Source organism: Lepus europaeus, chromosome 19 (assembly GCF_033115175.1).
Source record: "Lepus europaeus isolate LE1 chromosome 19, mLepTim1.pri, whole genome shotgun sequence".
Lineage (NCBI taxonomy): Eukaryota > Metazoa > Chordata > Mammalia > Lagomorpha > Leporidae > Lepus > Lepus europaeus.
This window is the reverse complement of record NC_084845.1, coordinates 6,608,503-6,624,301: the sequence shown is the minus strand read 5'-3', so window position 1 is coordinate 6,624,301 and position 15,799 is coordinate 6,608,503. Positions and strand designations below refer to the sequence as shown.

The following is a 15,799-nucleotide window of genomic DNA, read 5'->3' as shown; positions in this document are numbered from 1 at the left end:
CCAAGTGTCTGGGGCCCCTGCCACCCACGTCGGAAACCCGAGTGGAGTTCAGCCTCCTGGCTTTGACCTGGCCCAGCCCTGGCTGTTGCGTAGACTGGGGAGTGAACCAGCTGTCTTTCGACCTTTCAAATAAATAAAAATTATTTTTTTTTAAGATTTTATTTTTGGGGCATGCTTTGTGGTGCATGCTGCCTCCTGCGATGCCAGCATCCCATATGGGCACCAGGTTGGGTCCTGGCTGCTCCACTTCCGATCCAGCTCCCTGCTAATTTGCCTGGGAAGGCAGGGGAAGTTGCTTAGGCCCCTGCCACCCATGTGAGAGACATGGAAGAAGCTCCTGGCTCCTGGGTTTGGCTTGGCCCAGACCTGGCTATGTTAGCCATCTGGGGAGTGAACCAGCGATGGAAGATCTATCTTCGCTTCCCTGTGCCTCTCCCTCACTCTCTAAAGATTTTGTTTTATTTGAAAGGCAGAGTTACAGAGAGAGAGAGAGAGAGAGAGAGATCTTCCAACAGCTGAATCACTCCCAAAATGGCTGCAACAGCCGAAACTGAGCCAGTCTGAAGCCAGGAGCCAGGCGCTTCGTCTGGGTCTCCCACGTGGGTACCCGGGCCCAGGCAGCTTGCTTCCTTCCCAGGCTAGTTAGCAGGGAGCTGGATGGGAAGTGGAGCAGCTGGGATTTGAACCGGTGCCCATGTGGATGGGATGCCAGCATTGTAGGCAGGGGCTTAACTCACTGCGCCACAACGCCGGCCACTAATTAATTATTATTATTTTTAATCTGGGTCTCAAAAAACAAAAGAAAAAAAAAGACTGGGGGCGTGGTCCGATAGGAAAATGAGGCGAAGCTCAGGACCCGGGGGCGTGGTCAGCGGAGGACCGGGCTCCTGAGTGAGGTCAGCTGTTGGGGGCGTGGTCGTACAATAAGGGGCGTGGCTCGGCCTCGCGGAGCTCAGCCAACGCTCCAGCCAGTCCAACTGGGCTCGAGACCAGAACTGTTTGGATTTAACGGTCCGCGGACGGCCGGAGTCCGGTTTAGCATTAGGGCGTGGCTCAGGAAAGGGGGCGCTGATTTGGGTATGAATGTGGGAGAAGGCGAGGAATGGGGTCGCCAGGCCTGGGAGGCGCCCGGGGGGCCCCCCCGCAGCCTGGAGCAGATAGGGGTAGAGCGGACCTGGGGGGAAATGGGAGGTGTGGGTGCTTGGAGGGGGCAGGGCCTGAGAAAGAGTGAGGGAGGGGTGTCTGGGCGGGGGCGTGGCGGGCGTGGAGCTCTGATCCCCACCCTCGCCGCAGCACCCCCGGCCCCCACCATGTGGCATCCGCTGGTTCTCCTGCTGCTCCCCTGTGCCCTGCTGCCCCGCGCCTCCGCGGCCCCCACCCGCGACAGTGACTCCCAGGAGAGCTCCTCGGCTTTGCTGGGCCTCCAGAGCCTGCTCCAAGGCTTCAGCCGGCTTTTCCTGAAAGTGAGTGAGAGCAGGGGCTGGGGGGAAGAGGACCCGAGGAGGGGCAAGGGGGCAGGGGAAGAGAGGGAGGGGGGGACCCACGAGGGGCAGGATAGCACAGAGAAGGGAGACAGGACAGACGGGGTGAGGGGCAGGGGGTCAGGCCCCAAGGGCGAGAAGACCGGACAGGAAGGGGTGGGCCCGGCAGCTCAGTGGTCCCTCCTCCCGTCCCAGGATGACCTGCTGCGGGGCCTGGACAGCTTCTTCTCTGCCCCCATGGATTTCCGGAGCCTCCCCAGGAACTACCACCAAGAAGAGAGCCAAGAGCACCGGCTGGGGAACAGCACCCTCTCCAGCCACCTCCAGATCGACAAGGTGCCCCTCCCGGGGTCTCCCCGCCGGCCCTCCCTGCCGCGGGGCTGCACTCACTGTCCCCTCCCTGCCCTTGTCCTCGCAGGTGACCGACAACAGGACGGGGGAGGTGCTGATCTCCAAGAAAGTGGTGGCCTCCCTGGAGCCCCAGAACAGCCAGGAGGGCGACTGGAAGGTTAGGTCGCGCCAACCCCCGCGGGTCCGGACCCCAGGGTTTTCTGAGCTTAGGAGGAGGCGTGGACCCTCCCGCACCCTCGGGCGGGGGGAGCCTCCAGGTTTTCATGTGTCGGGGGACAAGTCAACTCAGAAACGAGGCTGTGAGTCCCCAAACGTTCAGTAAGCCCCAGAGGGTTCTGTGAGCACCTGCCTTTTGTCTACCAACAAGCGCTGCTAGTTCCAAGAGCTTGGTAAGCTCAGGCTAGAACGCCTCTCGGACGTTCACAGTCGAGTGCTCTGCAAGCCCAGACCATGGTCTACCCCACCGCGCTTGGCAAGCCTCTTCCACGCTAACTCGAAGGTGTGGGTTTTAATTCCAAGGTGTTTAACCAACCCAAACGCTTTGCGTGTCTCACCCTTTTATACCTCTATCAGCGATTCCAATTACAAAATGCCGTGCAAACATCAGAGTATTTCTTATCTTTCTTAAATATTTTATTTATTTGGCCGGTGCCGTGGCTTAACAGGCTAATCCTCTGCCTTGTGGCGCCGGCACCCCGGGTTCTAGTCCCGGTCGGGGCGCTGGATTCTGTCCCGGTTGCCCCTCTTCCAGACCAGCTCTCTGCTGTGGCCTGGGAGTGCAGTGGAGGATGGCCCAAGTGCTTGCGCCCTGCACCCGCATGGGAGACCAGGAGAAGCACCTGGCTCCTGGCTTCAGATCAGCGAGATGCGCCGGCCACAGCGGCCATTGAAGGGTGAACCAGCGGCAAAAAGGAAGACCTTTCTCTCTGTCTCTCTCTCTCACTATCCACTCTGCCTGTCAAAAAAAAAATTAATTAAAAACATTTTTTTAAATATATTTATTTGAGAGGTAGAGTTAACAGACAGTGAGACCAAAAGGCAGAGAGAGAGGTCTTCCATCCACTGGTTCACTCCCCAAATGGCCACAACGGCCAGAGCTGAGCTGATTGGAAGCCAGGAGCCAGAATCCTCTTCCACGCAGGTGCAGGGGCCCAAGGACTTGGGCCATCTTCTACTGCTTTCCCAGGCCACAGCAGAGAGCTGGATCAGAAGTGGAGCAGCCGGGGAACTAGAACTGGCACCTGTATGGAATGCCGGCACTGCTGGTGGAGGATTAACCTACTACACCACAGTGCCGGCCCCTGTCACGTTAAACAGGTTTTAAGAACCCCAAACCCATACAGCTCCACACACAGTTTATTTATTTGAAACTTGCAGAAAAAGCTCTTTTAACTGCACACTAAATACGCGTGTATTGCCTCTTACCGTTGACCCAAGTCTCAGCCTCGGCACTTTTGGCATTTGGGACTGGGTCATCCTCTGTGGAGGGGTGGGTGTATGCGCTGTAGGGTGCCTGGACAGAAGCCACGTCCCCACCTCGCCAGTTGTGACAGCCAAAAATGTCCCCAAGAACCCTCAGCTTGGAGTCAGCACTTGTTAACATTTTGCCAGATTTTACCTATTTTTAACTTGGTTGCTCCCGCACCTGAGAACGATGGATTCTCCCGCACACTCACAGTTCCTCAGGTGGCCAGATCACAAAATCCTGCAGACCGGTGGCTTCAGCCGCCGACGCTGTCTCGCAGTCCTGGAGGCCAGGTGCCCAAGATCGAGGTCAGTGGGGCTGGTTCTTCCTGAAGGCTGCGAAGCAGCGTTTGCCTCTCTGGGCTTCCAGCCCCGGCACTGGCCACTCTTGGCGCTCCCCGGCTGTGGCAGCAGCGCCCGAAGCACCTGCACAGGGTGGTCTCCCCATGTGCGCAGCTTGGTGTCTAGACTCCCGCTTTGCACGAAGAAGCCCGTCCTGCTGGATTAGGGTGACGGCATCGTCCACTGATTCAGTCGGCAAGGCCCTGTTTTCAAACAAGTTCTCGTGCGAGGTGGCTCTGAGTCGCTGGACCCACGTTCGAGTTTCCCGCTTGACTCAAAGCTGCCCTTGGTAACGGATGTTTGTAAACGACTGAGCGAGATGTCGACCAACTGAGAAAATTCCTACCTGCTGCTTCACTCCCACCCACACCCCCACCCCCAAATATCTGCAATGGCCAGGGCTGAGCCAGAGGAAGCCTGGAGCCAGGAACTCCATCCAGGTCTCCCAAGCAGGTGACAGGAAATGAAGCGCTTGAGCCGTGACCCCGCTGCCCCCCAGGTTCTGCCTTCGCAGGAAGCTGGGGTCAGGAGTGGGGCTGGGACTCAAACCCAGGCACGCGAGGTGGGATCCGCGCGTCTCCACCAGCGTCCTGGCCACCAGAGCAAGCGCTGCTCCCCAGCTGGCTGCTCCTGATTGGGTTTTTTTGTTTGTTTGTTTGTTTAAGATTTATTTATTTGAAAGTCAGAGTTACAGAGAGAGGAGAGGCAGAGAGAGAGAGAGAGAGAGAGAGAGAGAGAGAGAGAGGTCTTCCATCCACTGGTTCACTCCCCAATTGGCCACAACAGCCAGAGCTGAGCCAATCTGAAGCCAGGAGCCAGGAGCTTCCTCCAGGTCTCCCACGCGGGTGCAGGGGCCCAAGCACTCGGGCCATCTTCCACTGCTTTCCCAGGCCAGTGGAGCAGCCGAGACTTGAACCGGAACCCATATGGGATGCTGGCAGTGGCTTTACCCGCTGTGCCACAGCGCCGGCCCCGGGTCTCGATTCTTAGTGAACTCTGGAGCTCTGAACCCACAGTGCCTGGATGCTTCAGGCTGCACGAAGTCTCTTGAGTGTTCAATCCTAAGGAGCTCTGGAGCCCCAGAGGCCTCAGAAACCCCAGGGGCTCTGTTACGAGGGGACTTCAACGCAGGGCATAGGAAAAAATGGCATTAAAAGATGAGTTTATTTTGGTACAAAAAATTTTAATTCATGCAATTTTTTCAAAATATGCATTTTCCATTAACTTTTGTTTTAAATCATAATTTAAACATTTATTTATTTGAAAGAATTACAGAGAGGGAAAGACAGAGAGACAAAGTGACAGAGAGAGAGAGAGAGAGAGAGAGGTCTTCCATCCACTGGTTCACTCCCCAAGCTGCCTGCCCCAAATGACTGCAATGGCCAGGGCTGGGCCAAGCCGAAGCCAGGAGCAAGGAGCTTCATCCGGGTCTCCCACATGGGAATAAGGGCCCAAGGACCTGGGCCATCCTCCACTGCTTTCCCAGGCACATCAGCAGGGAGCTGGATAGGAAGTGGAGCAGCCGGGATTCGAACTCGTACCCATATGGACTGTTGGCACTGCAGATGGCGGCTCAACCTTCTGTGTCACAGCGCGGGCCCTCCATGAACTTTCTGAGGATAACTCATACCTCCATTTCTTTTTTTTTTTTTTTTTTTTTTTTTTTTTTTTTGACAGGCAGAGTGGACAGTGAGAGAGAGACAGAGAGAAAGGTCTTCCTTTTACAGTTGGTTCACCCTCCAATGGCCGCCGCGGTTGGTGCGCTGCGGCCGGCGCACCGCGCCGATCCGATGGCAGGAGCCAGGTGCTTCTCCTGGTCTCCCATGCAGGTGCAGGGCCCAAGCACTTGGGCCATCCTCCACTGCACTCCCTGGCCACAGCAGAGAGCTGGCCTGGAAGATGGGCAACTGGGACAGAATCCAGCGCCCCGACCGGGACTAGAACCTGGTGTGCCGGTACCGCAAGGCGGAGGATTAGCCTGTTGAGCCATGGCGACGGCCTTCATACCTCCATTTCTAAAATGTGCTTTCTTCTTTGCACAAACATTTATGAACATTCTCTTAAGTCATTTCTGAATTGATCTGATTTTTTTAAAGATTTATTTATTTAAAAGGCAGAATGTGGGGCCAGTACTGTGGCATAGCTGGTAAAGCCCGCCGCCTGCAGTGCTGACATCCCATATGGGCACCAGTTCAAGTCCCGGCTGCTCCACTTCCGACCCAGCTCTCTGCTATGGCCTGGGAAAGCAGTAGAAGATGGCCCAAGTCCTTGAGCCCCTGTATCCATGTGGGAGACCCGGAAGAAGCTCCTGGCTTCGGATCAGCATAGCTCCAGCCATTGTTGCCAATTGGGGAGTGAACTATTGGATGGAAGACCTCTCTCTCACTCGCTCTCTCTCTCTCTCTCTCTGCCTCTCGTCTCTCTTTGTGTAACTCTACCTTTGAAATAAAATAAAATAAACAGAAAAGGAGAGACAAGGAAAGAGATCTTCCACCCTCTGGTTCACTTCCCAGATGGCCGCAACAGCCAGGTCTGGGCCAGGCTGAAGCCAGGGGCCGAGGACTCCATCTGGGTCTCCCATGTCGGTGCAGGGACCCAAGCACGTGGGCCATCTTCCACTGCCTTCCCAGGACCATTAGCAGGGAGCAGAACAGCTGGGACTCGAACCAGCTGGCGTGTGATGCTGGTGGTGCAGGCGGCAGCGTAACCAGCAGCTCCACAAGCCTGGCCCCAAAACACTTTTTTTTTCAATCCCAAATTATTCTGTAAACCTCTGAGTATGTCTAATCCTAAGGCATGTGCAAACCGAAGTGCTTTGTACACGTCAAAGACGCCCGTGTGTCCCCCACAGCACCGCGGGCTGCACACTCCAATGGGGACTGAGCATCCCGGGACTGCCGTGTGAAGTATGAGAGGGTCTCCTTGTTTCTCCCCCTCCCCTGCCCCAGGTTCCCAGGATGGAGGAGAAGGAAGCCCCGGTGCCCACTCAGGAGGCCTCGGACAGCTTCCGCCCGGAACCCCGGCCCCGGGTGGCCTTCTGGATCATGAAGCTGCCGCTGCGGCGGTCCCACCAGGACACCCAGGAGAGCGGCCACTGGCTCAACGAGAAGCGACACCGCCTGCAGGCCATCAGGGATGGGCTCCGGGAGGGGGCCCGGGAGGACGCCCTGGAAGAGAGGACTCAGGGCTCCGCCCACTCCAAGCTGCCTGCCCGCAAAACCCACTTCCTGTACATCCTCAGGCCCTCCCAGCAGCTGTAGGGTGGGGCATGTGCATGATCCCTCCCCCAGACCCCACCCCCGAGCACCACCTGGAAATAAAAGTTTCTTCTTACAACGCACACCAGGGTCTGCTCTCGGGATCTGTCCCCAAGGCCCCCGCCGCCCAGGCGCACCCGGTCCCCCACCCTTAGCCCTGAGAGTGGCGTCTGGATGCCCTTGCTCGTCCCAAGGCTCCGTTGTCTGCGTCTGGGCACCTCTCACTCACAGCCCCACTGTTCCCCTCGGTTCCCAGCCCGGCCCGTGCGGCTGCACCTGCCCTCCCAGCCCCCAATGCCTTCGCTCGGCCCCTGGGTTCGTTTCCTGCTCTGACCGTGGCTGTACACTCAGAGAACCCAAAGCAAAGCAATCGCGCGACCTCACAGAGCTCCAGGTCACACATGCGCGATGGCCGGCCGGGCCCTCAGACCTGGGCTCTCCAGGGCCAGCAGCAAGGTGTCCGCCAGCAGGAAGCCCTGGCCCAAACAAAGTGTTTAGCAGAGTCCAGGGCCCTGGGCTCGTGGGACGGGGGCTTCCGTGTCCTCACTGTCAGCAGGGGGCCGCCCACCCCTCCCCACCCCCCAACGACTCTGTCCAGCACCGGCACACGGGCCCCATGTCCATCTCACCCCTCCCGCCTGCCTCGCCTCTCTTACACCTCCCCCTTCTAGCAGGACACGGTTCCCTGCTCTGAAGGGACGATGGGATTGGACCCGGCTGGACACCACGTTCCCTGCTTGCAGGAGTTCAGAGGCCCACGATCCCGCCTCCCTGAGCTCCAGCTCCATCTGTCACCTCGCACCCAACTGTATACCCTGTATCTTTATCTTGCCGCACCCTGGCTCTCGGCCGTGGCCATCTCCTGCTCAGGCTCGCTCTGCTTCTCTCTCTGACCCTCTGTCCCTTCACGACCTGTACCCTAAGGGTTCACGTGTTGGAACCGTGGTCCCCACCTGTACAAGGTGGCCCTAGAGCAAGGTGACTGGGCCGTTGGTGGCGCCACCTTCAGAAGGGACTAAGTAAGGGCAGGCTTGTGGCCCAGCAGTTAAGACCCTGCTTAGGACCCGGACTGCAACAGCACAGAGCATGAGCTCAAATCCTGGCTCCACTTTCTTTTCTTTTTTTTAAGATTTATTATTTATTTATCTGATAGGTAGAGTTACAGACAGTAAGAGAGAGGGGCAGAGAGAAAGGTCTTCCTTCCGTTGGTTCACCCTCCAAATGGCCGCCACAGCCGGCGCTGCGCCGATCCAAAGCCAGGAGCCAGGCGCTTCCTCCTGGTCTCCCATGGGGTGCAGGGCGCAAGCACTTGGGCCATCCTCCACTGCCTTCCCGGGCCACAGCAGAGAGCTGGCCTGGAAGAGGGGCAACCGGGACAGAATCTGGCGCCCCGACTGTGACTAGAACCCGGTGTGCCGGCGCTGCAGGCGGAGGATTAGCCTAGTGAGCCACAGCACCGGGCCCTCCACTTTCTTAATATTTCTTTATTTAGAAGGCAGAGGTATGGGGTAGGGGGAGAGAGGTCTTCCATCCACTGTTGTACTCCCCAAATGGCCACAACAATCAGCAGGGCCAGATGGAAGCCAGGAACCTGGAACTCCCATCCGGGTCTTCCACGTGGGTGCAGGGGCCCAAGCACTCGGGCCATCTTCTACTGCTTTCCCAGGCACATGAGCAGGGAGCTGGATCGGAAGAGAAGCAGCCGGACACAAACCAGTGCCCATACTGGATGCCAGTGCCGCAGGTGGCAGGTTAACCTACTACACCACAGCCCCAGCCCCAAATAAATAACACAAGTCAGAGTGTATTAGGGCCTGTCCAATAGACCTCATTTATCCTGATTGACTCTTTAAAGATCTTATCTCCAAATACAAGTGCGTTCTGGGGGCCCAGGCTTTGTATGGATTCTAGGGGAACCCAACACAGCTCCATTGTGTCTCTGCAGGGGTCCTTAACTTACAGTGAGGGGATCAGGGGCCCTCAATTTACAGTGAGGGGATTATATTTCTCATTCTGAAAGGGCTTTTCGTCTCTTCCAGCAAGATCCATCCACGGAGCAATGATCCATTCAATCTCCATGCAAGTCCATGGCCAAGTGGAAGGGGTCAGAGAACGAAGGGGCCCCTCCAGTAACGTGAAACATTTTCTTAACCCAGCAGGGAGACCGGCCTTAGCTAGAAAGCAAGTGTGACAATGACAGAGACGTACAGGACGCGTTGGTGAATCAGGAGAAATGCAGGCTCTGCCGCCAAGGCCACACAGAGGGCTCGGCGGCTGAGGTTGTCTGTGCCCAGTTTCAGGGCTGCGCTGGAGATGAACAGCTCCCCCACCCCCGACAGGCCCCAAGACAGAACTTTTTCCATGTCCTGTAAAAGTCACAGCCAAACCGGAGGAATGAGAAATAAGGTGGTAGGACGAGCTCCCCACACAAGAAATTTTTCTTTTATGATTATTTTTTAATTTATTTATTTGAAAGGCAGAGTTGCAGAAAGAGAGGGATAGAGAGATCTTCGATCCACTCCCCCAAATGGCTGCAGCAGCCAGGGCTAGGCCAGGCTAAAGCCAGGAGCCTCATCCAGGTCTCCCATGTGGGTGCAGGGACCCAGGCACTTGGGCCATCTTCTACTGCTTTCCCAGGCCATAGCAGAGAGCTGGATCAGAAGCGGAGCAGCTCTAACTCTAACCAGCCCTCCAGCATGGGATGCAAAAGGCTTAACCCACTGTGCCATAATGCTGGTCCCCCTCATATAGCATTTGTTAATTCAAAAATTTTTATTGATCTGTCTCTCTCTCTCACTGTCCACTCTGCCTGTCAAAAATAAAAAAAAAAAATTTTTTTTATTGACTGCTAACACCATTCTAGGCACTGGGATTAAGCCATGAACAAGACAAAGCCCCAGGCTCAAGGGACTTAGTGGGGGCGGGGGGACAGACTACAAGCACGTGTGGGGTGATGGTAAATGTTGTGGGTAACCAAGAAGTGTCTGGCAAACAGGATCTTCTGAGGGGTGAGGCCTACAGCAGATATGGCAGCTGCGTCAACAAAGAGAGAAATGAGGCAACACAGCACATCCCGCTGCGGGGAAATCTGTGGGAGAGATCCAAGCTGAAGAAACAACCAGGGGCCTGGTCACAACCCGGGGAGGCAGAGAGGACCAGAGCGCGGCCACTCCCGGAGGTGAGCAGGAGGTGAGGTCGGGCAGGTAGAGGCGGGGGAGGGCATTCCCGGGAGGCTCCTTGGGCCATGGTGAGGCGTTTATGTGCTATTCTGGTTGCAATGGGATGTGATCTCAATCAAGGAAGTAATGTGAATCTATTCATTCATCAGAAAGATTATCCAGAACCGGCGCTGTGGCTTAGCTGGTGAAGTCGCCGCCTGCAGTGCCGGCATCCCACATGGGTGCCTGTTCGAGTCCCAGCTGCTCCACTTCGGATCCAGCTCTCTGCTGTGGCCTGGGAAAGCAGTAGAAGATGGCCCAAGTCCTTGGGCCCCTGCACCCACGTGGGAGACTGGGAAGCTGCTCCCGGCTCCTGGCTTTGGATCAGCACAGCTCTGGCCGTTGCAGCCATCTGGGAAGTGAACCTGTGGATGGAGGATCTCATTCTCTCTGTGTAACTCTGCTTTTCAAATAAATAAATAAATATTTTTAAAATGCTATTAAAAGTATTATCTAGACTTTTTCTTACCACTATGAGGGAGTAGCCAGTGTCTGACTAGCTGTCCCACTAAAACTAAATATAAAAGCTGAACACAAGTAAATAAAAACAATCATTGGGAGGGGGGTTGGCCTGGTGGTTAAGACACCACGTAGGACCCCCACATGCCACACTGAGGTGCCTGGAATTGACCCCAGCGCTACTCCCCGTTCCAGCCTCCTGCTGCGCGCCCTGGGAGGCAGCAGAGATGGCTCAAGTACTTGGGTCCCTGCCACCCACGTGGGAGGCCTGGATTCAGTTTCAGGCTCCTGGTTTCTGTCTGGCCCAGCTCTGACTGTTGTGGGCATTTGGGGAGTGAACCAGCAGACGGGACACCTGCCTTTGTCCCCCTCTGTCTTTCAAATACATACTTAAAATCTAAATATGTATTCACACACACACACACACACACACAGTCTGGTAGCATCAGGGTAGCCAATGCAGCCATGAATCAAGGACTCATGAGGCCTGGGAGCCGGGGCGTGTAGAGAGCCTGGCATCCGGCAGGCAACTCCACATCAGGGCATCTACCAGCTCCTAGGTTGTGCCAGGAGAACGCTAAGATCAGCAGAAAGTCGCTAGCAAGACAATAAAGAACTAGGAAGAGTTTGGCCTTCTCACAGTCCTGAAACAAGAATTGGAATTCAGGGGGCTGGTGCCGTGGTGCAGCAGGTTGAAGCCCCAGCCTGCGGTGCTGGCATCCCATATGGGTATGGGTTCGAGTCCTGGCTGTTTCACTTCTGATCCAACTCCCTGCTAATGGCCTGGGAAAGCAGTGGAAGATGGCCCAAGTCCTTGGGCCCCTGCACCAGTGTGGGAGACCCAGAAGAAGCTCCTGGCTCCTGGCTTTGGATCAGCTCAACTCCAGCTATTGTGGCCATCTGGGGAGTGAGCCAGTGGATGGAAGACCTCTCTTTCTTTCTCCTCTGTCTCTCCCTTTCTCACTGCAACTCTGCCTTTCAAATAAATAAAACAAATTTTTTTTATTTTTTAAGGTTTATTTTATTTATTCACAGAGAGAGAGGAAGAGATAGAGAGGTCTTCCATCTGCTGGTTCACTTCCCAAATGGCCAGAACTGCCAAGGCTGGGCCAGGCAGAAGCCAGGAGCCAGGATTTTCTGGGTTCTTCTGCCCTCTCAGGCCATTAGCAGGGAGCTGGGTCGGAAGTGGGGCATTTGAGAACTGGAGTTGGCACCCATATGACACACCAGCTGTTGCAGGCAGTGGCTTAACCCATTACATCACAATGCCGGCCCCAAAATAGATCTTTTTTTAAAAAAAGAATTTTACAAAATTGGTGAAAGATGTCAACTCACAAATTCAAACTTTAGGAACTCAGAGAATAATAAACACAAAACCACAGTTAGTCACATCATAATAAAACTTATGAAACCTAAAACCACAATGGCACAAGTTACCAATATCTGTCACCACAGATTTCACAGCTAGTAAGAAGATAAATAAGAGAACATTATGAACAATTTTATGTAAATAAATTATTTGAAGTTTGAGATAAAAAAGAGCAATTCCTTGAACAACAGTTTACCAAAAATTAAACATCTGAATACGTGTCTGTGTGTGTGTGTGTGTGTGAAATTTGAAAGACAAAGTTAAAGAGAGAGATCTCCCATCCACTGGTTCACTTCCCAAATGGCCACAACAGCCAGGGCTGGGTCAGGCTGAAGTCAGGAGCCAGGAGCTTCCTCCAGGTCTCCGACATGGACCCAGGAGCCCAAGCACTTGAGCCCTCCTCCGATGCTTTCCCAGGTACATCAGTAGGCAGCTGAATGCAAAGTGGAGCAGCTGGGACTTGAACAGGCGCCCGTATGGGATGACGGCGCTGCAAGTGGTTGCTTAACCCACTAAACCACAGTGCCGGCCCTCTAATATTTATATTTTTATGAAATAATTCCCACAAGAAAAACACTGACTCTAGATGTTATCACTGATGAACCCTTCCAAACATATAAAAAATAATAACGTCATACACAAGCACTTCCTAAGAATGGAATAGAAAAAGAGAGAACAGTGCCCAAGCGTTTTACAAGTGCGTTGTCAGCAGGGCCCTCAAAGGGCTGCTGTGGTACGAAGATCCAGGGGGTGGCGCTGTGATGTAGCGGTTAAGCCTCCGCTTGCAAAGCCAGCACCCACATCAGAGTCCCAGGTGACCCACTTCCCAAAGCTCCCTGCTACTGTACTTGGGAAGGCCTCCCACGGTGCCCCAAGTACTTGGGGCCCTGCCACCCACGTGAGAGGCCTACGTGGAGCTCCTGGGTGCTGGCTCCAGCCTGGCTCAGCTCTGGCTATTGAGGCCATTTGGAGAGTGAAGCAGTGGATGGAAGATCTCTCTCTCTCTCATTTCTCTGCCTTTTAAGTAAATAAATAAATGTTAAAAACATAATTTTTAAAATAAAATAAAACCTGGATGTATATAAAAAGGCACAGAAAAAGACAGAGCGAGCGAGCTTCCCAATCGCCTACAATAGCCAGGGTTGGGCCAGGCTGGAGCCAGGAACTTGGAACTCACCGCAGGTACCCCACTTGGTTGGCGTGGACTCAACTACCCGCCGCCTCCTAGGGCGCGTGTTAGCAGGAAGACGCATCAGCTGGGACTCAAGGCAGGCACTCCGATATGGGGTGAGGGTGTCCCAAGGAGTGACTGTGCAAATGCCCACCCCGGAAGAACGGAATATTGATACAGCTGAGGGGGCCACCACCATGCCAGTCTGCAGTAAGAACACACACATGCTTATGGTGGACATTATTTGTCCCAATTTAGAGAAGCCAAGGTTCAGAGAGGTGAAGTCGTTTGCCAAGACCACACAGCAATGGCTGGAGGTTTACCTGATCCCTTGTCTCCTGCGTGTGACTCCTCATACCACCTGCCAAACAGACTCCTCCCAGCCTTGTAACGAGCCCTTTCTATTCATCAAAATAATGACGGCCAGTTAACACAGAACGTCCAGGAGCTTTGGATTGCCACCCAAGATGCCATTAACACAACTCCATTCTGGGAGGAAAATTGAGGGGCAGGTGGGTCACTCTGCAAAGGTCATAGCTAGGAAGCATGGGAGCCAAAATTCAAATCCAGGAATGCCGGACTGCATCACTCCACACGCATGCTTTCGTTCATTCAACAATTTTTATTTTATTTGAAAGGCAGTGTTACAGAGGGAGAGATGGAGACATCGACCATCCGCTGGTTCACTCCCCAAATGGCAGCAAACTGCCTGGCTGAGCCAGGCTGAAGCCTGAAGCCTGCAACTGCCTCCGGGTCTCCCACATTCCCAGGGGCATCAGCAGGGAGCTGGGAGCCAGGACTCCAGTAGGCGCTTGGATATGGGTGCCCGTGTCCCAAGCTGAGGCTTAACCTGCGGTGCCAGCGCCTCCGTTTTTAAGGTGGAAGGCGCCAGGGGTGCAGAGCGAGGCCTCTCTGAAGCGACAGCCGGGCGAAATGATGGTCGGATGAGCGACAGCGTGCAGAGGGGGGTTCCTCCCTGCTCTGGACTGGCAAAGAGGCTGCGCAGGTGGGGTATCTTTTGCCTCACATCTTCTTGGGAGTAATCTCTCCAGCAAGAAAAGTCGAGTATGTTTAACCCCATCCTCTCCAAAAAGGAATGAATGAGACGGTTAGGAAAAGAAGCCTTCAGGGAGCTACACGAGTTGGGCCACCACAGGGCGCGGGAGTGGAGAGGGCTGGGGTGAGATGAGCAACCATCATTGTGACGGCGCGGTGCCAGGCCGCCTGGCACGAACAGAGGGCAGAAAGGGCACAGCTTGGCGGTTCACACCGACTTTTCCCTGCTCGGCCCTATTTCATCAAAGCTTGGAGCCAAGCAGGAGGGACCCAGCGTGCCCGCCCTACAGCCACCAGCGCTAAACCCTGCAGCGGGCCAAGCCACTCTGCCAGCGCGCATGCGCTTGCTCCACAGGGCCGTGGGGGCAGCCCTGCGCATGCGCGACCTCGCCCGCACAGGTAACTGACCAGAGCGGCGCGCGCCTTCCCCCGGCGCGCATGCGCCCTGGACGGGGCGGGGCGGGGCGGGGCCTAGACGCACGCGAGCGCCCCCTGGGCGCAGCCCCGTTTGCGCGCTGTGCTGTGGCGGAGGCGCCGGCGCAGCCCTTTCCCGCGGTTCGTCGCAGGTGACCGTCGGCGTCGCCCGGAAGAGGACTCCAGGTGCGCCCTGCTTGCGTGGAGAGGCCCACAGTAGCCCTGCGGAGCCCCTCCCCGAACCCTGGCGGACGGGGGAGAAAGCCCGCAATAGCCGGACCTTCCACATCCCACTTGACGTCCTGACCAGAACCCACTAGGAAATCCTAAAATCCTGTCCGAATCTTCTAGAAGTTACGTCAGACTTGCCCTCCGAACCTGTCAGAGCCTCCCTGTCAAAATCCTGGTAGGGGCCGCTGTGGCCCCGGAAGCTTCTCAAGCGCACCCCAAGTCCTAGCCCAGGAAGCCGCTCCCCGCTCACAGGGCCGCAGCTCCCCCACCTTTGCACCCCCACCTCCCTGACCCACCCCTGCCCCCGTGCTGTGAGCCAAGCCCCTGGCAGAGGCTCCCCTCCGCGCCACCTTTTCCAGAACCTTCTTAAGCCGCTGAGGAGGCTGGGAAGGGGAGGGGAGAGACAGGGCCTCTCCAGCCGAAATCCGGCCGACGGCGCGGAGCTCGGGGGTTATGTCTAGGGAGGGTCCTGGAGTTTGCACAGTAAGGCCGGGGGTGGCAGCCAGAGCTGGGAGGGCCCCAAAGGACCCGTGGTCTCCGGGAAGCCTCCCCTGACCCCGGGGCGGTAGGGAGAAGGCATGGGCTGTGTGTCCGGGCCTCACAGGACCGTGGGTCACCCCAAGCGGAAACCTGGGGGAGCAGCTGGTGTGCACGTGGTGACGCTGAGGGACCCTGAGGCTCTGCTGAGAAAGGTCAAGGGCACGGTGACCCCCTAGCGGTGAGGTCACCTGTGTCCCAGAGCTGAGGTCGGTCTGATCCTGGGCTCAGGCTCCTGACTCGATGCAGACCCTGGGAGGCAGTGGGGGTGGCTCAGGGGAGCTCCCAGCATCAGCCCTGGCCGTAGCAGGCATTTGGGAGGTGAACCAGCGGATGGGAGGGGGCTCTCCCTTTTGGCCCCACCCCCAGCCCCAACACTCCCACACCGACTATCAACTTTAGAGGGGGGAAGAGTTAAGGACATGGAGTAACCACTCCGTGCCACTGCA

At 56.0% G+C, this 15,799-nt stretch overlaps 1 protein-coding gene across 1 annotated transcript; it reads left to right on the top strand.

Moving 5' to 3' along the window:
- Nucleotides 1-1,079: 1,079 nt before the first annotated feature.
- On the top strand, nucleotides 1,080-6,970 carry DKKL1 (dickkopf like acrosomal protein 1). Its single transcript, XM_062175911.1, has 5 exons — nucleotides 1,080-1,191; nucleotides 1,294-1,463; nucleotides 1,677-1,817; nucleotides 1,900-1,989; nucleotides 6,587-6,970. The coding sequence occupies exons 1-5, from the start codon at nucleotides 1,080-1,082 to the stop codon at nucleotides 6,896-6,898; spliced, it is 825 nt and encodes a 274-aa protein (XP_062031895.1). The 3' UTR covers nucleotides 6,899-6,970.
- The last annotated feature ends 8,829 nt before the right edge of the window (nucleotides 6,971-15,799 follow it).

Excerpts from the sequence above, each read along its gene's own strand:
- DKKL1 (XM_062175911.1), top strand. The coding sequence starts at position 1,080 with ATGAATGTGGGAGAAGGCGAGGAATGGGGTCGCCAGGCCTGGGAGGCG. Across the intron at positions 1,192-1,293 it reads GACCTGGGGGGAAATGGGAG|CACCCCCGGCCCCCACCATG; the intron begins GTGTGGGTGCTT and ends CCCTCGCCGCAG. Across the intron at positions 1,818-1,899 it reads GCCACCTCCAGATCGACAAG|GTGACCGACAACAGGACGGG; the intron begins GTGCCCCTCCCG and ends TTGTCCTCGCAG.